Source organism: Somniosus microcephalus, chromosome 7 (assembly GCF_052327205.1).
Source record: "Somniosus microcephalus isolate GS21.2 chromosome 7, FLI_Smic_1.0, whole genome shotgun sequence".
Classification (NCBI taxonomy): Eukaryota; Metazoa; Chordata; class Chondrichthyes; order Squaliformes; family Somniosidae; genus Somniosus; species Somniosus microcephalus.
The window spans coordinates 35,649,338-35,674,274 of NC_140993.1; the positions used below are offsets into that span (position 1 = coordinate 35,649,338).

At 49.1% G+C, this 24,937-nt stretch overlaps 1 protein-coding gene across 1 annotated transcript in view; it reads left to right on the forward strand.

Annotated features, from left to right (window-relative positions):
* Positions 1–24,937, forward strand: part of lama1 (laminin, alpha 1) — a 406,389-nt gene that overhangs the window by 369,755 nt on the left and 11,697 nt on the right. Inside the window, exons 55-60 of the mRNA XM_085992396.1 lie at positions 1,663–1,848; positions 4,648–4,846; positions 6,514–6,626; positions 14,956–15,145; positions 19,861–20,013; positions 22,229–22,382. Of these exons, the coding sequence (XP_085848522.1) occupies positions 1,663–1,848; positions 4,648–4,846; positions 6,514–6,626; positions 14,956–15,145; positions 19,861–20,013; positions 22,229–22,382 (995 nt within the window). The remainder of the gene's footprint in view (positions 1–1,662; positions 1,849–4,647; positions 4,847–6,513; positions 6,627–14,955; positions 15,146–19,860; positions 20,014–22,228; positions 22,383–24,937) is intronic.

Consider the following 24,937-nt stretch of genomic DNA (forward strand, 5'->3'; position numbering starts at 1 on the left):
GTATCAGTAATGGTGACCATGAAATCCAAGGGATTGTCATAAAAACCCAACTGGTTCACTAATGTCCTTTAGGGTAGGAAATCTGTCCTTACCTGGTCTGGCCCATATGTGGTTGACTCTTAATTGCTCTCTGAAATGGCCTAACAAGCCACTCAGTTGTACACAACCGCTGCGACTGTGGGAGTACCTTCACCACATAGGACTGCAGTGGTTCAGGAAGGCTTCTCAAGGGAAATGAGGGATGGGCAATAAACGCCAGCGATGTCCACATCCTGTGAACGAATAAAAAAATTAATGACAGAGCAAACGTAAATACGCAGCTTAATGTGAATGAGCTTTTTAAATGTTTTATGAACTCAATTAATAGCTTCACCTAGAAGCAACTAACTTGCAGAGTACTGAACTCACAGGGGGAAAAATTCAGTTGTTTACGCCTCCCGTTAGCGCCTTAAGAGGGCACTAATGGGGCCCAAAGCATCTCGCGCCCGGGCGCAGCGATGTTTGTGCCGCTTGCGGAATTAACTAGACATTTTGCGGCGGCGCTAAACACTGCCACCACGATCTCTTGCGCCGACAGATTGTGATGTCAGTCGAGTGCGCAATGCCCCGGTTGTGCCCCGGACTGGATATTGAGTGGCGCCCCCTGCCTTACCGCCTGCCGCTAGCAACGACAGGTTGAGGGGAGCGTTTTGCAGTCAGAAAGGGACTGGGGGAGCGCTATTTAAAGGCGACCGCTTCCTGCCTTTTTTTTGTTGGTGACATTTTTGCACCACGCATTCTGAGAGAGAGAGAGACTTCTGGAGAGATTCAACGCTGTGTGAAGGAGTTTTGGGTACTGAGCAGCACTTTGCAGCTTCATTTTGATTTGCCCTTCCTTGCTTCGCCCGCGCTCTGAGGTAGCGCCTCACTCCTCGGACTTTGCGCCTTAAGACAGGTGTGAAGCGCCTGATTTAGCGCTCCAATCACCTCCAGGGGCGATAAAAGCCAAGTTTGCCGTCGGAGGTGATAATTAGCGCCAGGCGCTAAACTTTACGCACGGCCGATAATGGCGCCCCAAACGGGGCGATACTGAATTTTTCCCCCCCACGGGGTTTAAACCATGGGGCCTTCTGGTCAGCACCACCTGGGGCATTTACACATTGAGACAGTAGAGGGGCGGGGGAGGATGAGATCGGGAGGGGCTGAACAGTGGCCAGCAGCGACCTGCAAGTTTCAACGTGGAGCCAGGATCACCTCCCCTCCCCCCCACTCCTCCTGGCTCCACATCCAGGTAAGTAGCATTTGGTACACACTGATGTAATAGCAGCCTCCGTGCGGTCCCTTTAAAGCCCACTAGTTTGGCGTGGTGCAAGCTGGGGGCCAGTCGTGATCCCAGTTTCCCAAAGGGGCCTAAAACAGGCTCCAGTTGCACAGGACAACCCCAGGGTGCCCTCATCACTTTGGCAAGTGGCGCTCTCCCGGTGCGGACTGAGCGCGTGCACGCCATATTGGACCCTTCCGCTCTTAGCCTGAAAAAACGGACACTCCGCGCAATCCAGGCCATTGTTCTGCCTATAAATATCAGAAATAATTGGCTGTACAATATGGGGGGCTCCTGAGCAGCTTCCCCACTTTTGACCTCTCCTCTCTGGATGTTGAACTCCTCTTGCTTCCTTCTTTCAGGATCATGACATTACAGATTGACGAAGGAAGGGTCCTTGAAATGAGACTTGGGTCCTCAGCTGACAGCGGCCCGTTGAACATTACCAGACTCTACGCTGGCGGGGTTCCAACTGGAGAGGGCGCTATTGTCCTTAAGATAACAAGATCGTTCAAGGGCTGCATCAAGAACCTGGTCCTGAATACTGAGTAAGTTTTCTATGGTTCAATCTGGCCAGCACTGTGTTTCTCGTGGTACCTGAAGTTAAGAGCAAGTGTAAACTGCATGGAATGAGTCTCTCTTTATAGTAAACGCTCTTCAAAAAAAATGGAAATGTTCTCCCCTTGCAGCGTTTGATGCGGCGCTCAAAAAGTTACTTTGGGCTCCAAAGGGTTGATATCCGGGGCATGAAGCTACCTGTTTCTACCTCGTATGTTGTGGTCTTTAACTTAAAAGAAAGAAATTTCTGTCTCTACTCTAGTAAAACAACCAAAACTAAAAATGGAAAGAAACGGGAGCAGCTCTGTCACATCTTAATTATTATTATATTTTTTTTTTGCTGGCCCTCTTTTGGCCTTGGCTGCTGTTTCCCAGCAGGCCTTGCCTGGCAGGGAAGCCACCATTGCTTCCCCACTCAGGCCTCAGGTTAAAATACCAGATCGGGCCCCGATGATGTCATGGGAGCCCGATCTGCATATTTAAAGAGGACCTCGCCGATTTGGACTGGATGTCCCACCTGTCGGGGAGTGAAAGGAGCAAGTAAATCCTTCACTCCATTTTAACTGCCACCTCCGCCCCCTGCCCCCCCCCCCCACCCCCACAACTTGGATCGACACTGCATCAAAGAAGATGGGAAATAGGTTTGTGATTTCCTATGCAGTGATCCCCTGATCTCGAACAGACTGTCCCACAGAAAGGTATTATAAGACAGATAATAATGCAATTAAAGTAATAGTGCAGATATAATTCCATTAAAACAATAGTATAGATACATCGTTCTAATAACACAGATATAGTTCTGTTAAAATATATACAGATGGCATAGATGTAATTCTAATAAAATTGTCAGCCCCATAGAGCAGAACCAACGCTGGTTGGGGATTCAGGGAGCATAGTGTAAAAATTAGAGCCAGGCTTTTCAGGAGTGAAATTAGGAAACACTTCTACACACAAAAGGTGGTAGAAGTTTGGAACTCTCCTCCGCAACCAGCAATTGATGCTAGATCAATTGTTAATTTTAAATCGGAGATTGATAGCTTTTTGTTAACCAAAGATATTGGGCCAGAAATTAGGATCGGGGGCTTGCCGCGCGTGCAAGCCCCCGATGTGCACTCACCCGGCGCGCCGACATCTGAAGCCTGGGTCTGCTTGGAATTCCTGTCACTGGCCCGGTTCAGATCTTGACGCGATGTGCTTACCTGATCCAGCGGCGTAGTTAGTTCAATGTGCCGGCTGGGATCAGGTGAGCACTGTGCAGCCAATCAGGGGAGGGGAAACTTCATTCATGAGTTTGATAGTAAGAACTGTCAAACTCATGCAAAGTACGGGCGCCCAAAAGACTAGTTTAACTTTAAATAACATTTTAAAAAACATCCCAATAATTAAATAAACTATAAATAACTTTTAAAAACTATTTTAAACAATTAATCAAATTTTTGAGAATTTTTTTTTAAAGAAATCCGGTCTAAAAATAAACTTACCTTACTGTAAAGTCCTTAAAAACAATAAAGCTGTGGAAAAAATGTTATAATTTTAAATAATAGACCACTTACCTTCAAGAATCAAGTCCTTACGCCTCCTTTTTACATTTCTAAAAAGTTCAGGCCCTTACACACGGGCAAACCTGTCAAAAAGAAGGACGTTCAACGCGTGCGCGCAGAGTCCTGCGCGCACGCGTTGGACCTCTGAACCCCTTTGAGGAAATGCCGGTTTTCCGCGCATGCGCTGTGCATGCTGAAATCCGGCACTTCCAACGGGCCCACGCGTGAGTACCCCGTCCATACTCACGCGTTGGGACCGGAATTACTGGCCCATTAAGGGATATGGGCCAAAGGTGGGTATATGGAGTTGGGTCGCAGATCAGCTATGATCTCATTGAATGGCTGAGCAGGCTCGAGGGCCTACTCCTGTTCCTGTGTTGCTCATGCTGAATTCGAGCTCTGGCAAGATCCCACATCTGAGCAGGGTGTGAATAAAACCTCAGAGACGTGCAGAGCAGCAAGGACCATGAATCAAGGGGAAGTGAACCACAAATGGCTCCCAAGCCATATTCTGAGTGCCACTCACAGAATCACAGAATCACAGAATCCCCACAGTGCAGATAGAGGCCATTTCGGCCCATCGAGCCTGCACCGACACATATCCCACCCTATCCCCGTAACCCCATGTATTTAATCCCCCTAACACACTAAGGGTCAATTTATCACAGCCAATCAACCTAACCCGCACATCTTTGGACTGTGGGAGGAAACCGGAGCACCCGGAGGAAACCCACGCAAACACGGGGAGAATGTGCAAACTCCACACAGACAGTCACCCGAGGCCGGATTCAAACCCGGGTCCCTGGCGCTGTGAGGCAACAGTGCTAACCACTATGCCACCGTGCTGCCCATGTATTACAACACAGCAGTAGTATCTGCTAGATTGTTCATTACAGTAGAGCTATTGTGATGGGCACTCTACATTACAATCTGGTTATGAAAACGCACCAGAATATAGTCGATGAAGCTTGGATTGTCCTATCAACATTATTTTAACACCACAGCAACCCACTTAAAACATTAGCAGCTAGTAAATCCAGTCTTAAGTCACATTTACATATAAATTGGATCCTTACTTTAAAAACAATTGGCAACTACAAAATATTTGACTTTTTTATTACTTTTAGCTGTATAAGTCACTCCCCTATATTTACAGGCCATCGGATTGTGGAGATTGTGATTTGTGTTTTATGGTAATTGCCGTTACATTCTGTGTAATTTAAAAGAAAATCCTTGTTTTAATCACAGGTTGTTAGATTTCAGTGGCGCTCTGAAGTACCGGAATATTGATCTGGACAGCTGCCTGCTTTCTGAGAGACCAACACCTAAACCAGATGAGAGAGACTCGGAGCTAGTAGCTCAGCCTACTGTTGCACCCATCCAACCACCTGAGAAAAAAGCCACCCCCATGACCCCAGCCCGCGGCTCATCTTCCAGCACCAAAACTGTAAGGATTCTGCAACATCGGCTCCATGCGTTCAGTCAAAATAGAAAATTCTCAAGTCTTGTTTTCGTGTGGAAGATTTTCGATTTGAATAATTCCTCAAGGAGATTATTTCGTACTAAGGCTGCCGCTTTGCTTCCACTTTTGTGTTAACCTGAAATAATTTTGCGTGCGTATCGCCATGAAAGCGGCAGTATAACTTCGGCATCAGTTCCGTGGCCAGACTCCTAAGCAAACTAGAGGAAGGGTCTGGAGACGACCTCTGGCAGGTAGTTTCACGGCATTTAGGCTTTGCACCCGGTATTGGGTCACTCCAGCCTGGTGGAAAACAAAGGAATCAAGAGATACCGGGGAATGGGCGGGAAAGTGGAGTTGAGGTAGAAGATCAGCCATATTGAATGGCGGAGCAGGCTCGAATGGGCCGTATGGCCTACTCCTGCTCCTGTTTCTTACGTTCTGATTTACAAAGATCCCACAGCCTGGGAACTTTTCAAACTCAGTGCTGAGTCTTTTTCGTGTGAGGCCAAAGCAGACAAGCCTGCCTGTGTTGTCGTAACATTAATAATTAACCAACCGGAACAGAAGCTCTTTCAAGAGCTTTTCTCTGGCTGAGGAAAGGCCAATCCACAGCAAAGTGTAGTCTGGTACAGCGGGTCTGCCAGCTGAGAATAGACAGCACTTTACACGTACTGGCCTCAGTGATGTCTCGTAAAATGGCAACCTATGGTTTTTCTCATTAATCATGCATTAGTCTGGTACCATTTCTGTTTCAAATTGCGATCTATTGCAATTTTAAAATATTTTTATTTATTCAGCTTGGAGTGGAGTGATGTTGATAGCATCCCAGAATGGTATAGCACAGAAGGAGGCCATTCGGGTCATCGTGCCTGTGCCAGCTCTTTGGTAGAGCTATCCAATTAATCCCACTCCCCTGCTCTGTTCCCATAGCCCTGTAAAAAAATTTCCCTTCGCGTATTTATTCAATTGTATTTTGAATGTTACTATTGAATCTGCTTCCACCGCAGTGCATTCCAGTACACGACAACACGCTGTGTAAAAAAAAAGAAAGTTTCCTCATGTTGCCTCTTTTTTTGGCCAATCTGTGTCCACTGGTTATCAACCCTTCCACCACTGGAAATAATTTCTCCAGTTTATGAAGGGATCCGGTGTGTTCTGGGATGGGGAAATCTTCCCTGGGGGGTGGGGGAAGAGGAAGAGGGCAGACAGTCAGGAGGAGAATTGTTCCCAGGGCAGCTGGTTGAGAACAATATTGGCAAAGGCTAGGACACAAATTGCCAGTCCACGGTTCTGAATGGTGTTGCTTGTAAGGGAGACTAACGGAGATGGCGGAGAACACAGATAATTGCATTCTCAAAAACAGTTCTGTTCGACCTGTGACATGAATCTTGTCATTCATGTGGAAATGACTTAAGAAATAATACTGGGCGGCCTGCTGGTGGCGCTGTCCAGGGAGAGTATAAATACTCGGGCATGGGCCCAGCTTGCTCAGGACATTCTTTAACAGGAACTAGTGAAGGACACAACTCGATCTCCATGTTGAAAAACAGTTGATTAAAGCCTTGTTCAATACTCAGGCCAAGTGCCTCGTAGTTTTCTTACGTCAACCTGTATATTCAATGTTTAATTGCAGTGTTATTTTTGATCAACAGACACAGTGTGCAGTGGAGGACCTGCCAGCCATTGTTTCCAATTCTTACCAATTCGGACTCGCACAAGGCAGTCACATGATTCTGTCCCTTGATGAGACCACAGTCAAAAGGAAGTAAGTGTATTAGTTCAATGGTTCTGCAGGCCAAAAATGATCTTTATTAGAGACTGATTTTAAGTTTAAAACTCTGTGCAAAAGCACACTTGAGCTTCTTTGTAATCCTGAATCAGCAATGGAGCTCCTCATCCCAATCGGCAAAGGAAAGCTGTTCCTCTACCCTTTAACCAGTAGAGGGTGCCCTTGTCCCTGCTCCTCTGAACAATTCGCAAATGGCACCTTTGCTATCGATTAGTTTTGCTGTGCTAATTTCCACCCTCCAGAGCAATGTCGTGCTGTGCAGCCCCCCAAGATTGGAGAATTTGTTCATCTTTGAGTCTTAAGTTTAGATTAAAGTTATCAATAGAAGATGGACCTCCGAAAATCCTCAAAACCAGTGGATAAACATAAGAACATAATAAGAACATAACATAAGACGTAGGAGCAAGAGTAGGTCATTTGGCCCCTAATTTTAAACCCCCCGCCCCCCCCCCCACAAAACAGGTGGGTTTGGGTCGGGTGAGAAGCTAAAATATTAAAAATTTCCAACCCACCTCGAACCTGTCCACTTAACGAAGGCATAAATGGGTGGGCAGGCACTCATTCCGCTCTCTGGGCAGGTCGGTCGGTAACAGCTTTTCAAGAGGCTGCATGCATGTCTCCATTTTTACAGGCTTTTTATTTTTAACCCATTTTCGGCCGGATTTCCCGGGTCTTGGGGAAACCCAAGAGGTAAAAGGAGACGAGAAGGGCCGGCACCGTGAGCTAAATGCCTTTACAGCACTGCTTGTGGGCCAGGAGGAGCAGGCGTGTTTCCCCTCGGCCCAGCAAGTTTATTGCTTGCAGCGAGACGATCACCAACTGACCCCGCCCCCGACCCCCCCACGATCTTCCCCCCGACCCCCCCGCGATCTCCCCCGACCCCCCCGCGATCTCCCCCCGACCCCCCCACGATCTTCCCCCCGACCCCCCGCAATCTCCCCCGAACCCCCCCGTGATCTCCCCCGACCCCCCCGCGATCTCCCCCCGACCCCCCCGCGATCTCCCCCCGACCCCCCCACCATCTTCCCCCCGACCCCCGCGATCTCCCCCCGACCCCCCGCGATCTCCCCCGACCCCCTCCGTGATCGCCCCCGACCCCCCCGCGATCTCCCCCGACCCCCCGCGATCTCCCCCGACCCCCCGCGATCTCCCCCGACCCCCCGAGATCTCCCCTCGACCCCCCGCGATCTCCCCCGACCCCCCGCGATCTCCCCCGACCCCCCGAGATCTCCCCTCGACCCCCCGCGATCTCCCCCGACCCCCCGCGATCTCCCCCGACCCCCCCGCGATCTCCCCCGACCCCCCCGCGATCTCCCCCGACCCCCCCGCGATCTCCCCCGACCCCCCCGCGATCTCCCCCGACCCCCCCCGCGATCTCCCCCGACCCCCCCCGCGATTTCCCCCGACCCCCCGCGATCTCCCCCGACCCCCCGCGATCTCCCCCGACCCCCCCCGCGATCTCCCCCGACCCCCCCGCGATCTCCCCCGACCCCCCCCGCGATCTCCCCCGACCCCCCCCGCGATCTCCCCCGACCCCCCCGCGATCTCCCCCGACCCCCCCGCGATCTCCCCCGACCCCCCCCGCGATCTCCCCCGACCCCCCCCGCGATCTCCCCCGACCCCCCCGCGATCTCCCCCGACCCCCCCGCGATCTCCCCCGACCCCCCCGCGATCTCCCCCGACCCCCCCGCGATCTCCCCCGACCCCCCCCCGCTATCTCCCCCGACCCCCCGCGATCCCCCCCACGATCTCCCCCCGACCCCCCGCGATCTCCCCACCAACCCCCTGCGATCTCGCCCCCAGTAGGGAAACATTTAGGGAACAGTGATCATTATATCATAAGGTTTAGATTTGCTATGGAATAGGATAGGGAGCAATCTAGAGTAAAAATACTTAATTGGAGGAAGGCCAATTTCAGTGGGTTGAGAATGGATCTGGCCCAGGTAAATTGGAATCAAAGATTGGCAGGAAAAACTGTAATCAAACAATGGGCTGCCTTTAAAGAGGCGATGATTCGGGTATAGTCAAGGTACAGTCCCACAAGGGGGAAAGGTAGGGCAATCAAAGTCAGAGCTCCCTCAATGACGAAAGAGATAGAGAGTAAGATGAAGCAGAAAAAGGGGGCGTAAGGCAGATGTCCAGTTGAGAATACAAGTGAGAATCAGGCTGAATATAGAAAGTTCAGAGGGGAAGTGAAAAAGGAAATAAGAGGGGCGAAGAGAGTGTGAGAATAGATTGGCAGCTAACATAAAAGGGAATCCAAAAGTCATCTATAGGCATATAAATAGGTAAACAGGTAGTAAGAGGCGGGGTGGGGCCAATTAGGGACTAAAATGGAGACCTATGCATGGAGGCAGAGGGCACGGCTGAGGTACTAAATGAGTATTTTGCATCTGTCTTTACCATGGAAGAAGATGCTGCTAAAGTCATAGTGAAAGGGGAAGTAGTTGAGATACTGGATGGGATAAAAATTGATAAAGAGGAGGTACTAGAAAGGCTGGCTGTATTTAAGGTAGATAAGTCACCAGGACCGGATGGGATGCATCCTAGGATGCTGAGGGAAGTAAAGGTGGAAATTGCAGAGGTACTGGCCATAATCTTCCAAACCTCCTTAGATACAGGGGTGGTGCCAAAGGACTGGAGAATTGCACATGTTACACTCTTGTTCAAAAAAGGGTGTAAGGATAAACCCAGCAACTACAGGCCCAGTCAGTTTAACCTCGGTAGTGGGGAAGCTTTTAGAAACGATAATCCGGGACAAAATTAACAGTCACTTGGACAAGTGGGATTAATTAAGGAAAGCCAGCACGGATTTGTTAAAGGCAAATTGTGTTTAACTAACTTGATTGAGCTTTTTGATGAGGTAACAGAAAGGGTTGATGAGGGCAATGCGGTTGATGTCGTGTACATGGATTTCCAAAAGGCGTTCGACAAATTGCCACATAATAGGCTTGCCAGCAAAGTTGAAGCCCGTGGAATAAAAGGGACAGTGGCTGCATGGATACGACATTGGCTAAGTGACAGGAAACAGAGAGTAGTGGTGAACGGTTGTTTTTTGGACTGGAGCAAGGTATACAGTGGTGTTCCCCAGGGGTTGGTACTACGACCACTGCTTTTCTTGATATATATTAATGACTTGAGCTTGGGTGTACCGGGCACAATTTCAAAATTTGCAGATGACACAAAACTTGGAAGTATAGTGAACAGTGAGGAGGACTTCAAGAAGACATAGACAGGCTGGTGAAACGGGCGGACACGTGGCAGATGAAATTTAACACAGAAAAGTGCGAAGTGATGCATTTTGGTAGGAAGAACGAGGAGAGGCAATATAAACTAAAGGGTACAATCCTAAAGTGGGTGCATGAACAGAGAGACCTGGGGGTATATGTGCACAAATCGTTGAAGGTGGCAGTGCAGGTTGAGAAAGTGGTTAAAAAAGCATACGGGATCCTGGGCTTCATAAATAGAGGCATAGAGTACAAAAGCAAGGAAGTTATGATGAACCTTTATAAAACACTGGTTCGGCTTCAACAGGCATATTGTGTCCAATTGTGGGCATCGCACTTTAGGAAGGTTGTGAAGGCCTTAGAGAGGGTGCAGAAAAGATTTACAAGAATGGTTCCAGGGATGAGGGACTTCAGTTATGTGGATAGACTGGAGAAGCTGGGGTTGTTCTCCTTAGAGCAGAGAAGGTTAAGAGGAGGTCTGATAGAGGTGTTCAAAATCATGATGGGTCTAGACAGAGTAGAGAGAGAGAAACTGTTCTCATTGTCGGAAGGGTCGAGAACCAGAAAACATAGATTCAAGTTGATTGGCAAAAGAACCAAAGGCGACATGAGAAAAAACATTTTTACGCAGCGAGTGGTTAGGATCTGGAATGCACTGCCTGAAAGGGTGGTGGAGGCAGATTCAATCGTGGCTTTCAAAAGGGAGTTGGATAAGTACCTGACGGAAAAAAATTTGCAGGGCTACGGGGAAAGGGCGGGGGAGTGGGACTAGCTGAAGTGCTCTTGCAGAGAGCCGGCACGGGCTCGACGGGCCGAATGTCGTCCTCCTGTGCTGTAACCATTCTATGATTGTTACACATCAGCAAATTTGATGGTAATTTTTGTGTCAAATTAGCACTCATTTATTTTTGCCACCCAGTGCTTCGATCAAGTGGTTCCAGGTCAAGTATAGTACAGGTCACTTGCAGGGTATTTTTTTTATTCGTTCTTGGGATTTGGGCATCGCTGACAAGGCCGGCATATATCGTCCATCTCTAATTGCCCTTGAGAAGGTGGTGGTGAGCCTCCTATTGAACCGCTGAGGTCCTGGTGGTGAAGGTACTCCCACAGTGCTGTTAGGGAGGGAGTTCCAGGATTTTAACCCAGCGACAATGAAGTAACGGCGATATATTTCCAAGTCAGGATGGTGTGTGACTTGGAGGGGAACTTGGAGGTGGTGGTGTTCCCATGTACCTGCTGTCCTAGGTGGTAGAGGTCGCGGGTTTGGGATGTGCTGCTGAAGAAAAGGTGTGAAGCATCCTTCACTGTGCACCGACACTAGACAAATCTCTAAAGAACAGCCCCGTTCTGCATAGATATTTTTTTCCCATCTGCCACATCATTCATTACTCTCGCCGTGAGTGAGATTGAAAATTTAATACCAGTTTGCACTGTGAACTCTTGCCTACTCAGAATTAAATTAGGACCATCCCAAATGTTTCATTCGGGGCTCTTCTAGCAAAGACCAAAAGAGGAAATTTTAATCACATTAGCATGAAATAGATCCAACCCCAAGTGCTGGATTTTACCAGTCCCGAGGAGGCGGGTATGGAGGTGGGACTGCCAGGAAAGTGGCAGAATTTGGGGGCGGGTGACAAACCCGCCCCAACCCACCTCCGTGCCCTCTTGCCAGGAAGCGGGAAGCCGTCCCACCCCAGGTCCCGTCTCCTTGAAGGCGGGAAGGGATTAAAGCCTGTTAACAGGCAGAAAATAGGATTATTCCCATTTTTCGTCCTGAAGTGCGGGCTTCCCGACCTGGGGGGACCTGGGGTGTAGGAGGCGAGTAGGAGGTCTGCAGGGGTCGGAGGGGTCTGAAAGTGTGATGTAGAGGTGAGTGATGGGTGCAAGTGTGGAGTGGTAAGTATGTGAGGTGAGTGTAAAGTGTTAGAAAATGTTCACTTACCTTTGTTTTTACCTACAGCCTTCAGCCGCTGTGGAGCCGTAGTCCCCGACATCGCCATTGTAGAGATCACAGGCTGGCTGTTGGATCCTCCGACCCAACAGCCAGCTGATTTCTGCAAAGTAGAAAGGTTTGATGAGTCCTGAACACAAGGACTCATCAAACTACACAGAATGTCAGTGTTTGATAGCTTCACAGAGCTGTCAAACGATGACATTTCTTCTTTCAAAAATTCTTGACAGATGACATGTCATACTTTGAGGTGCTCTGTCACTGACTTCCCCCTAATTGGCCTGCTGAGCCCGCCGGTCAATCAGGGGAAAATCCTGCTGGTTGGCCAGAAGCTGATGGAGGCGGGACTGAAACCGGGCAAGCAGCAGTCCTGCCTCCAACACGTCTCCATTCATAAAGTCCAGCCCCAAGTCTCTGATCAAGCAGTATTCTTGGACCATTCTTGTAATTGGGTGCAAACCAGGCTGTAATTGCCACTTTTCAGATCTGTTGACTAGTTTACTAGATTAGCGAGATGTATAGAAATCTACTGTTCTAAAGTCATGGGAGGGCATTTTGCAAGTACACTCTGCCACCAGGGTACCTCAACTACCGCAGGCACATATTGGAAAAGCGCAGTGAGCACATCTATATTTTCCAGTATATGCTGTCGGCGAGTGCAGTTCCCCAGCGCTAACACGTACTCCGAAGATTTTTTGTAAATTTGTTTTTTGGGATGTGGGCGTCACTGGCAAGGCCAGCATTTATTGCCCATCCCTAATTGCCCTTGAGAAGGTGGTGGTGAGCCGCCTTCTTGAACCGCTGCAGTCCGTGTGGTGAAGGTACTCACGCAGTGCTGTTCGGTAGGGAGTTCCAGGATTTTGACCCAGCGACGATGAAGGATCGGCGATATACTTCCAAGTCAGGATGGTGTGTGACTTGGAGGGGAACTTACCATGCCCCCACATCTTTTAGCAGTGCGCTGCGGGTACTCGATAGTATTTATGTTCATAGCTTGCTCTGAGTTATTGTGAGTTGGTGTCCCGATACTCAGTGCCATGGAGCAACAGTGGGCCCACAGGTTCCTACACAGTTCTTGATCTTGGCTTGATTGTCAGTGGGAGGAGGTAATCACTTCTCTGCAGGGAAACTTGTGCTTTCCAGGCCACTCATAGAATGATAAGCACATAAGGAGGCCATTCGGCCCATCGTGCCTGTGCCTGCGTTCATGCAGCTCTTGCCGACAACTAAGAACATAAGAATTAGGAGCAGGAGTTGGCCATACAGCCCCTTGAGCCTGCTCCGCCATTCAATAAGATCATGGTTGATCATCGACCTCAACTCCACTTTCCCGCCCAATCTCCATATCCCTCGATTCCCCTGGAGTCCAAAAATCTATCGATCTCAGCCTTGAATATACTCAACGACTCAGCATCCACAGCCCTCTGGGGCAGAGAATTCCAAAGATTCACAACCCTCCGAGTGAAGAAATGTCTCCTCATCTCAGTCTTAAATGGCCGACCCCTTATCCTGAGACTGTGACCCCTAGTTCTAGACTCTCCAGCCAGGGGGAAACAACCTCTCAGCATCCACCCTGTCAATCCACTTCAGAATCTTATATGTTTCTGAAATCTGGAGGAAACACAGTGCCAGGGTTGAAAAGAGGCATGAGATAAATCAAGAAGTAGAGTTTAGATTATGTCAAGCTTGTCTTAAAAGCCGGGATATGGTAGGAGAAAGGTAAGATTAGGAACGTTAAGGGGTTCCACAGTTTTGTGGACATGGGAAGATATGAGTTATGATTTCATACGGCAAAATCTCACAAACAGCGATGAGATAAATGATCTGTGGTGATTGGTGGTGTAGGTTATGTGGCATAAGACAGGGCAGTTGAGGTGCACTGATTACAGCAGTAACAATCAAAGAGAGATAATGAAGAAAGAAAGAACTTGCATTCATAGCGCACCTTTCTCATCTTAAGAATATCCCAAAGTGCTAGACAGCCAATGAAGTACTTTTGAAATGTCGACACTGTCAGTCCGCACCCAGCAAGGTTCCACAAACAGCAGTAAGATAAAAGACCATAGGGTCATAGAAGCTTACGGCTCAGAAGGAGAGTATTTGGCCCATTGTGTCTGTGCCAGCCAAAAAAGTGCTATCCAGCCTAATCCCACTTTCCATGGAGTTGGGTCGCAGATCAGCCATGATCTCATTGAATGGCAGAACAGGTTCGAGGGGCTCAATGGTCTACACCTGTTCCTATGTTCCTAAGTTCCAGCTCTTGGTCCATAGCCTTGTAGGCCACGGCACTTCAACTGTACATCCAAGCACTTTTTAAATGTGATGAGGGGTTCTGCCTCTACCACCCTTTCAGGCAGTGAGTTCTAGACCAGACTCTGTGTGAAACAAAGTCTTCTCAACTCCCCAATAATCTTTCTACCAATTACTTTAAATCTCTGCCCCCTGGTTATTGACCTCTCTGCTAAGGGGACTTGGTGCTTTCTATCCACTCTATATAGACCCCACGTAACGTTGCTTTTCAACAAAAAAAGTGGTGTTGGTTGAGGGACTATGGGAGAAATCTGCGGTTCTTTGAATAATGAAATGGAATCTTTTACGTCACTTGAGAACACAGGCAGCACCACAGCGTTAACATTGTAGTACTCACTCAGTACCTCACTGAAGTGTCAGCCTAGATTATGTGCTCAACTCTCTGGAGTGGGGCTTGAACCTTCTGGCTCAGTAGGCAAGAGGGCTGCCACTCATCCAAAGCTGACACTAATGGCTGCATCTTCAGATGGGAAGTGTAAGTGAGGAAGAAATGAGAGGAGACGCTGTTTTGTCTCCCCTCCAGCAAAGATGTGTTTAATTTAGTCTGTAAAATACCATGGTGAAAATCTCATGCTTCAGATGACTTGTATTGAAAAGCTTACCACAGTCGCGGTTTTGAAAAAAAAAATACTCCAAATGAAAAGCAGCTTAAACTTATTTTACAGAGACAACGCACATCTGAATCTCGTTTTATGAGAATCAACATTATCTGTGTTGTAAACTAAATGTCATTGACGAGCACTGAACCAATGCAGTGTATAATTGAAAGATTATGGTTATTTTAAGAATTGATGATCGTGCTTCCCGTTTCTCTCAGGTTTGCAGTCCAGCTGAATATTCGAACCTACGCCTCCAGCGGCCTGGTGTACTACATGGCTCATCAAAACCAGATTGACTACGCAGCCCTTCAGCTCTGGAAGGGACGATTGCATTTCCTGTTTAATCTTGGAAAAGGAACAGCTATGGCCATCCTGCCTACTCCTATTAATGACGGCAAATGGCATACAGTAAGTCCAGTTATTACATCTGCTGCATATCTAAACTCGCACTTTTTTTTATCTCTCTTTGGGGGGGGAAATTCGGTTGATTTGCGCCTCCCATTAGCACCCTAAGAGGGCACTAACGGGGCACAAAGCAACTAGCGCCTGGGCGCGGCACCGCTAACGCCTCCCATGAAATTCAGCGGGCGGTTAGCACCAGTGGTAACCGTTAGCGCCCCGCGGCGCTGTGCACCGGCGATGATGGCTGCACCCCGCTTGCGTCCCGGCGGGGATCTTCGATCGCGCCCCCGACTTACCGCCGGACGCTATGTCCGACAGGGTTAAGGCGGTCTACCTGCGGCCGGGGTGACGCAAATTAAAGGGCCGGTGCCGGGCGGCCATTTTTGTTGTTGGCCGCCTGCTAGCACCTGCCCCCGTTGCTGTCCCCGGCCTCCTCTGCAGCCCCCCCGCGGGGTGCCGACCTCGCTCCGTCAGCCCAGCACTTCTCTTGAGTGCCGGGCTCTTTCGCCAGCACTCCATTCCCTGGTGGCCCAGCTGGGCCCCGGGTTGCACTGCGCTAGGCCCCTCCCCTTTAATAAGGGGAGGAAGGCCTTCAGTACTGCGGCGCAATGTGGCGCTGCTGCACGTAGCGCCGTGATATTCACTCGCAGCGCCCCATGAGGGAGGCTGGGTGCTTCCAGTAGCACCCCACTTCCCTCTTGGGGCGCTACCAGCAAATTTCGGGCCTGGGGGCACGACCCAGTTTTGCCCCCTTTCTTGCATGCAACGTGTGCTACGAAAGAACAGTTGACTATTGTCCTCCTATCGATTGCTTTGGACCAATAAATCTGGACACAGTATCCAAGAATTTAAACAGTGTGAAGAATACTCTGGGGAAGGCTCGCAAAAAAGTTTGAGGTAGCATAATTCCCCCCCCCATCGTGGGCCACATTTAAGGCAGATGGAAGTTCCACCCCAGTGGAAACTTACGGCTTGCGTCGTGACCCAGCATATCCAGGTCCCACCCAATTTTTGCCCATTTTTGAGCTGCACTAGCAGCATGCACCCCAACCGAGAGGACCAGGTCCGGCCCAAAATTGGGTAAGTTTTTTTTAAATTTGTTTGTGGGATGTGGGCGTCGCTGGCAAGGCCAGCATTTATTGCCCATCCCTAGTTGCCCTCGAGAAGATGGTGGTGAGCCTCCTTCTTGAACCGCTGCAGTCCGTGTGGTGAAGGTACTCCCACAGTGCTGTTAGGGAGGGAGTTCCAGGATTTTGACCCAGCGACGATGAAGGATCGGCGATATACTTCTAAGTCAGGGTGTTGTGTAACTTGGTGGGGAAACTTGGAGGCGGTGGTGTTCCCATGCGCCTGCTGCCCTTGTCCTTCTAGGTGGAAGAGGTCCCGGGAGGGGTTTGGAGGCAGCAATGGAGGGGGCGATCACAGTGACTATGGATTCGGTGGAGCACTGGAAGTTTTTTTTTTTTAAAGCATACCTTTCGTTGGCAGCCGCTGCTTAGGCCGCAGGAGCCGCTAAAGAATCTTGAGCAGGGCGGGCCCAATGCCTGTCCCAACCTTCGCTGTCCAATTTCTGTGAGGGGGACCTAAAGCAAACGTTATGCCCCTCATTTACAGATTTAAGGGACCCGACTTCTATCTTAGGCAGCCACCAAGGACACGTGAAAAATGGCCCAACCCAATTTCAGGTCTGATGTTTTTCAGGCGTCTCAGGGCTCCCTGAAATTGGGCCATGTTGTGCCAGTTTTGTGCGTGGAAAACAGGCGCAAAAAGGTCTGATTTCTACCATATGAGTTCCATAAGGTGAGTTTCTCTCAATTGGGCCATCAGGGAGATGACAAACGGAGACCAAGGCCCCGATTTTCTGGCCGCCGTCGGGCGGCTTTTCATGCGACCGGGGGCCGAAAATCGGCGAAAAAGCAGGTCGGGGCCCCCGCCCCGTACGACTTTCGGACTGACGTTTCCGCGCGCCCCGCTTCAGTCCCGGCCGCCGCTGGCGGGACTGGTCGTCGGAGCACTAACAAGCAATTATCTGCTTGTTGAAGTGGATTTTCCCGTGCCGTTGCGACTTTGGGGCTTTCCCCACCTGAAACACGCCTGCGGGGAACCCCGCTGCTGAGAGCTGGCGTGAAAACAGCTGGCTTGCTTGCTTGCAGCAGCAGGTCGCTGAGGGCTGAAGAGATTTAAATAGGCAGCATTTGCAGGCTGCAGGACCTTGTTGATCAAGGCTTGGGGGAACTTTTTGAAGCCTTAGGAGCAGCTGCAGAAAGTTGGAGCCTCACACACTTCTCCAGTGTGAGCTCCTGGGAAGCCCCTCTCACCACCCTAACTCAGCGCCCCCTCAACGGAGACATCTGCCAGAAGCATGGGAGGCCTTTGGGACGTTCCCTTCCTGGCATTAGAGGATCTCCAACAGCAGAGGCGGCAGCAGCAGAACCAGGAACAGCAGGATGAGCACCAGGAGCACCAGGCTGCTGCTCACTCACCTGAAGCTGCACAGGCCAGAAGGGGCCAGCGCTTGGAAGTGGCTTGAGAGCACCTTGCTGCGCTTTAGGGGGCCAGTGGGACCCGTTTCTGCACTGGCAGTCCTACTCAGAAGGACTTCTATGAAGATCTGGTTTCTCTGTTCAACAGATGGCCAACGCTCCTCAAGAGATGTCATTCTCTTATGAGCACTCACCATGTTTTCTGTACCCTGGTGAGTTATCTCCTGCATGGAGGTTGCCAGCCTTTCCATGGTGATGCATTCATGCGCCAATGACTCCACAAAGGCCCTGTTCATGGCCGCTATGGACTCCTCCATTTGCTCAGCACTCGCAGCGACCCTGGAGACAAAACCTGCCAGAGACTCCTGCATCTGTGCATGGAGATCCATCACCTCTTCTCTTGCGGATGGACCCAGGGGCAGAGGGTCGTCATGCAGCACAGCTGAGCTGAGCTGGCTGAGTCCTGCGCCCTCCAACAAGGACTCTCCACTGCTGTCCCTGTCTCCAGAATCTGCTGAGGCTCACTTGTGAGCTGTGAAACACCAGGTGACAACACTACTCTATGTCCCGAAGGTCCCCCCGAGGTGTGAGTGTCTGCGCTGGTGCTGGGTGCGCTTACTTCTGCTGATGCTGCGCCCTCAGAGGTTGGAGCTTCCTCTGAGGAGTCTGGCTGCACAGCCTCTTCCTCCTCCACAGTGAGGACGGGGGCTCTGGATGGTACTGTGGGGGAGTAAAGGAAGGAGATAGAGATGTAATGCCAAGGTTCTTCTGGTGACTCCCAGCGAGTTGGCATCTGCTGACACCTGCATCCATGCAGCATTGGTCTCAGTGGGAGGCCTCTTCCTCCCTGACCTAGGGAAGAGGACCTCCCTGTGGGCCCTAACCCCATCCAATAATGCCTGCAGTGAAGCCTCATCGAATTTGAAGGCAGCTCGGCCTCTGCTGCTGGCAGCAGCTGGTGCAGGCTCCTCTGCCATTGTGCAAGAGTGGTTGAGAAGCCTGCAGAGGTGGAGAAGCTTGCTGGACACTTTCAAAGCACCACGAATGATGACATCATAGTGTGGGGATTTCTGACTCGAATTGGACAATTAGCAAGGCTTCCCACATGCTGGGAATTAATTGGCTACTTGAGGGAAAATTGCGTGGGGCTGGCTGACACTTTTTTATGTGTGTCAGAAACCCCACATTCGGGGACATCCGACCGTTTCCCACACAAGCCGAAAATCGGGGCCCAAGTTCTTTGCCCAAGAAAAATCGCCTCAGTCTACTACGTATACTCATCTCCTTGCGGATGGCTATGGACCAAATCAGCAGAGGCTTTGGATCGGACCCCCTGTGAGAATGGCTGAAAGAATCCTAGAGCAGAGTGGCACGCAAATTATATTTTTGTTTTTAACTAAATTTTAAAGACATCCAATACTTCTAAATATTAAAATTGTGATGAAATACAACTTTTTTATTAATTTTCTTCGGGGGTGAATTCCCACAAGGGTTTTCCCATTTGTCTGCGGTCATTTCAGCAGCAGAGCTGTGGAAACCCTGGAAAAACAGCGTTTACACAATATTTGCGGGCTCTTCCGCCAAGGCTATGACAGACAAGCGACAGACCCACTGAGCAATTCCACCCCCCTGGGTGCTTTGTAATCAATAACAAACTTTTATAATATGTAAGCTGCCCTAAGTTCTGGAATTCCCTCCCTAATTCTCTCTCTCTCTAACTCTCTTTATGAGATGCTCCTTACAACCTACCACTCTGACACGCCTTTGGTCACCTGTCCTAATATCTCCTTATGTCTTTGGTGTTAAATTTTGTTTGATAACATTCCTGTGAAGCGCCTTGGGGCGTTTTACTACGTTAAAGGCGCTACATAAATACAAGCTGTTGTTCTTGTTACTTGTCAGAGTGAGCACCAGAAATTGATCTGTACTTTGTTTAGCAAACAGTGCACATATTGATGCTAAAATGAGACAGTTACATTAGATCCAGTGGTAAACCAAACTCCAAAAAGTCAATTTTTCTAGAAGAGAATCAGATGTAAAGCTGTAAGTCAATGAGAAAAATTGCCCTTCTTTTCAATTGTCGAAAGAAATAGTATTGGAATACAAAGGTAAAATAATGCAAATGCTGGAAATCTGAAATATAAACAGATTAGTATTGTAATCGCCCTGTTTTAGCTAACGGGTATTAGATCTTGTTGCTTCTATTTCTCTTACACTTTTTCTCTGTCTCTCTCAAAGGTAAAAACAGAATATGCGAAGCGAAGAGGCATGATTACTGTGGATGGGAAGGAATCCAGCTCTGCTCTGGGAGATGGCAACTCACTGGACATAGAAGGAAAACTATACCTTGGAGGCTTGCCTCTAGACTACACTGCCAAGAAAATAGGAAATGTAAGAATAACTCCAGTATCAGACATGTGAAGTGTTTCTCTGATGCATTTTGCTAACATGCTATTCTTGTACGTCATTGTCACTATTGATGCTTCAACAGAAACACATGGGAGTATTTGCCAGTGGTTAACGTTTCATTTATACTAAAGGGTAAATTCACCGACCCCACGCTCCCAATGGGGAGCTGTCTTCAAAGGGAGCATGGACTGTGAATTTACCCTATAGTATAAACTAAACATTAATCCCTGGCAGTCCATAACAGCAGCGCTAGGACAAGAGCTTCCCATTCAGATGAACTGTGCAGCCAATCAGCTGTCCAGTTCTCCTTCTAGGAAGACCGCTAGTTACTAGTGACTTGTGATAGCTGTGTCACTCAAGGAAGGGAAAGGGAGCCGAGGAAGGAAGGAGAGTAAAATGTGCCCTCTATCAGCAGATAGGAAACGGCAACCGTTGAAAAAGTCGCCATCCTGTCCCATCCTCTCCTCACTGAAAAAGGATGCTGCAGGGCTGCAAAGGAAATGGAAACGGGATTATATAAAGAGGAATGATTTTTTTTTTAAAGCGCCTTCCTAATGCTTTATTATGTTTATATTTGTAAAATTGATACTTCAGTAAAACGAGCACAAACCGAGATTAGCAAAATACTTTCTAAAACTCTGGAGTAAGGAAACTTAGTTGCTCTTCAGTCATGAGATTCTGTACTTGAAGCTCAATGTATTTAATTGAGATTATTATTTATGACGTTCAACATCGAGATGTTAGATTGCTATAAATAAATGATATATGTATGGACATGGCCAGGTGATTAAGGTTTTTCTCTCATTCTTGTAGTCACAATTTGAAGTGTATGACGGAGTCCATTTTCGAACATAAGATAACTTCCCAAACTGAAATCATAGACATTTCAGCACAGGAACAGGCCATTTGGTCCATTATGCCTGTTACACTGCTATGTGCGTATCTAATCCCTTTCCTGGGAAATGGAGATCTTGCCTCCTAGCCTTAAAAATAAAAATCAATTCTGCCCATGGTCTTCAGAGGTCCAGGCCCCAATCCTGGCCTGGACCTCCAGGTGGGCCCTGTCAGGGAGGGATGCCTGGTGAGTCCCCAACCTAGGAGGCCCCTGGCCCTGCCCCTCCTCACATCAGTGGCCTTGTGGGGAGCAGGTGGATGCTCAGAATCTGGCAAATTATGTAACCGCTCTGGTAGATTCCCACTGTAAATCCAGTGGGAGTCCGCTGGAATGGCCATGGAATTTCACCCCACCACCACCACCACCATAACTCTATGGAGGAAGATTTGGAACATAGGAACAGGAATCGGCCATTCAACCCCTTGAGCAGTTCCGCCTTGTAGCCTTTCAGTAACTGCAGAGAAAACCCATCTTTTGTTTCCCACACAGCACAAGTCAAAAGCCATGCAGACCAATGGATGTGTTGGGGATGACCTATTCTTAGATAAGTTCTGACCTATGCAGCATCATGGAGAGGTAGCCAGACTGTCAACCCTCTAGCAGATGGAGCAGTGTTAAAAGACTAGTTAGAATTTACAGATTTCCACATTGATTCCAAGAATGCAAGAGCTGCCACAGAACACGTGCCAGAACAAAATGTCCACGCAAAATATGTGAGTCACGGATTCATAGACCAGTTCTTCTCCCTGTAGCACTCGTTCACATAGGGAGCTCTGTCGAAAACTCTGCTTCATCAGAAGTTTAAATGCTGCTGAACCAGGGTTTGTTGAGCGTGTATTAGGCATTGGGAGATCTGTGACTGATAAATGCTGTAAATTGCTTCACGGTTGTCTCCTTTCAGCAACACAGGGTTAAATTCTGGAGACATTAAAGGGTGACATTTTCCAGTGGGTGATGTTCAGGTCTAGATGCTGAGCATGCTCATAATACATTCCTCTGTGCGGTACTTTTAACCAAGTATTCACCCACTCATTATAAACGGCCTAAGAGCCGCCTAAAAGTAACACACTGAGGATTGTAGTATGAGCATGTTGCTCATTATTATCTGAACTTCAGCAATTGGAACATACACAAACCTCATTGCATTTGAGGTCCAAGTTATACCACATAATATGCAAGGGAGAAAAAAAACAACTTGGAAAGCACTAGGTCCCATTAAACAAGAAATAGCTAAGGCAGTTGTAATCTGATGTGAATTATTACCCGACCATCTCATTGCCTGTGAGTTTGTTTTTTCTTCAGGCAACGCACAGTATCCCTGCTTGTCTTGGCAGCGTGACCTTGAATAACAAGCCCCTGGACATGGAGCGACCAATTTCCATCCTCACCGTCAGCAGATGTTACACTGCTGTCCAGGAGGGCACCTTCTTTGATGGCACTGGATTTGCTGCACTCGGTAAATGGGGTTTAATGTTAAGAAGTTGTATTCTGCTTTATGCAGGTACTTGTGATTGTCCCCATAAAAGTAATCCCAAATAAAATGTATTCGTGTCCTGTATATAGATTTCTCTTCACCTCCCCAATGTGTCCTTAGGCAGATGACGTGGGATTTGGAAAGATACTACATTGTATTTAAATGAGGAAAACTAGTTGTACTTCCCTCAGATCTTCTGCCAGTCAAACAGTCTAAGTAACTTTCACCACTTTAATACTGGCACTCTAGTCTGGGAGAACAGCACTTAAGTAGACATCCAAGCTCTACACTTCGCTTTTTGATGTGCCTCCAGTACCTATTGGAGGGCCAATAGAAAGAGATACTTGGTTTCCCTACCACTGCCCTTCACTCTCGAGACCTACAAAACATTGAGCAGCATTGGAGGCGCAGATTTCGCTACCATTACTTTATTGTTCCATTAGCGAGACTAATGTATTCCTGCTGCCACCACACGCTAACAATATAAACAATGCTATCACGCGGCACTTAGTCATCAATAACCTGCCCACCGATGCTCAGTTTGCGTTCCGTCAAGACCGCTCTGCTCCAGACCTTATTACAGCCTTGGTCTAGATATGAAAACTGAAGTCAATGCGGATTAGGGTGAAAACTCTCCACTGGCTGGAGTCATACCTGACACAAAGGAAGACGATTGTGGTTGTTGAAGGCCAATCATCTCAGCCCCAGAATATCACGCAGGGCTTAGGTCCTAGGCCCAACTATATTCAGTTGCTTCAGCAATGACCTCTCCATCATAAGGTCAGAAGTGAGACACTTAGCTGACGATTGCACAATGTTCAGCTCCATTCACAATTCATCAGACAATGAACTAGTCCATGCCCATATGCTGCAAGACCTGGACAACATCCAGTCTTGGGCTGTTAAATGGCAAGTAATATTCTTGCCACACAAGTGCCAGGCAATGACCACCTCCAACAAGAGAGAGTCTAACCACCTCCACATGACATTCACTGGCATTATCATCACTGAATCCCCCACCATCAACAGCCTGGGGGTCGCCTTTTACCAGAAACTCAACTGGACCAGCCCTATAAATGTCATGGGTACTAGAGCAGGTCAGAACATAAGAAATAGGAGCAGGAGTAGGCCATTCGGCCCTTTTGAACCTGCTCCACCATTCAGTAAGATCACGGCTAATCTTCTGCCTCAACTCCACATTCCCGCACTATCCCCAGATCCCTTGGTTCCCTTAGAGATCCATAGATTTTTGGATACTGTCTTGAATATACTCAACGACTGAACATCAACAGTCCTCTGGGGTAGAGAATGCCAAAGATTCACAACCCTTTGAATGAAGAAATCTCTCCTCATTTCAGTCCTAAATGGCCGACCCCTTATTCTGAGTCAGTGACCCCTAGTTCTAGACTCCCCAGCCAGGGGAAACAGCCTCCCAGCATTAACCAAGTCAAGCCCCTTAAGAATTTTACACGTTTCAATGAGATCACCTCTCATTCTTCTAAACTCTAGGGAATATAGGCCAGAGGCATGGTTATCTGCAGTGAGTGGCTCACCTGACTCCCCAAAGCCTATCCACCACTACAAGGCATAAGTCAGGAGTGGCCTCATCATACCCAATGCTGCTTGTGTTGCCTGCGCCAAGAATCAGAAGAATTTTCTTCTCCAGTTGGGTGAATGCACATGGTTAGATACAAAATTGGATGGACAGGTGCACAGTCATCCTTGGCCACACTAGCAGAGCAGGAATGGCAGAAAATTGTCAGTACGTCAGCTCTCCCTGCACATTGTGTGAAAAATAAGAAAATGCCTTGGGAAAGGTCTTTTTGGTTGCAGTTTAAAGTGCCTGGGGGAGAAATTCAGAATAGCCCTGTTTGGGGCGGTAACTTCGCCGGGGCGCTAAAAGTAGCACCCCGGAAAAATTAGCGCCCCCACGCTGGAAATTGGTCGGTTGCGCCCCAAAGGGAAGCGGGGCGCTACTGGAGGCGCCCCGCCTCCCTCTTGGGGCACTGCGAGTGAATATCGTGCTGCTAAGTGCCGCAGCGCCACACGCTGCGGCACGTCGCGCTGTGGTATTGCAGGCCTTCCTCCCCTTCTTAAAGGGGAGGGGCCTTGTGCAGCGCGATCTGGGGCCCAGCTGGGTCCCCGGGGATCGGGAGTGCAGGCAAAAGAGCCCGGCACCCAAGAGAAGTGCCGTGCTCTTGGAGCGCAGCCGGCACTCCGCAGGAGGTGGGGGGTTGGTTCTGGAGGCCGGGGACGGGAGCGCAGGCAGGTGCTGGCAGGCGGCCAACAACAAAAATGGCCGCCCCGCACCTCGCCTTTAATTTGCACCTCCCCGGCCGCAGGTACGCCACCCTGACCCTGTCAGACATAGCGTCCGGCGGTAAATCAGGGGGCGCTCCTGAAGATCGCAGCCGGGGCGTGGGCGGGGCACTGCGCACACCGATGACGTCATCACCAGCGGTGCAGCGCTAACGGTTAGCGCCACCACTAACCTCCCGCTGAATTTTGCGCGAGGCGTGGGCAGTGCCGCGCCCGGG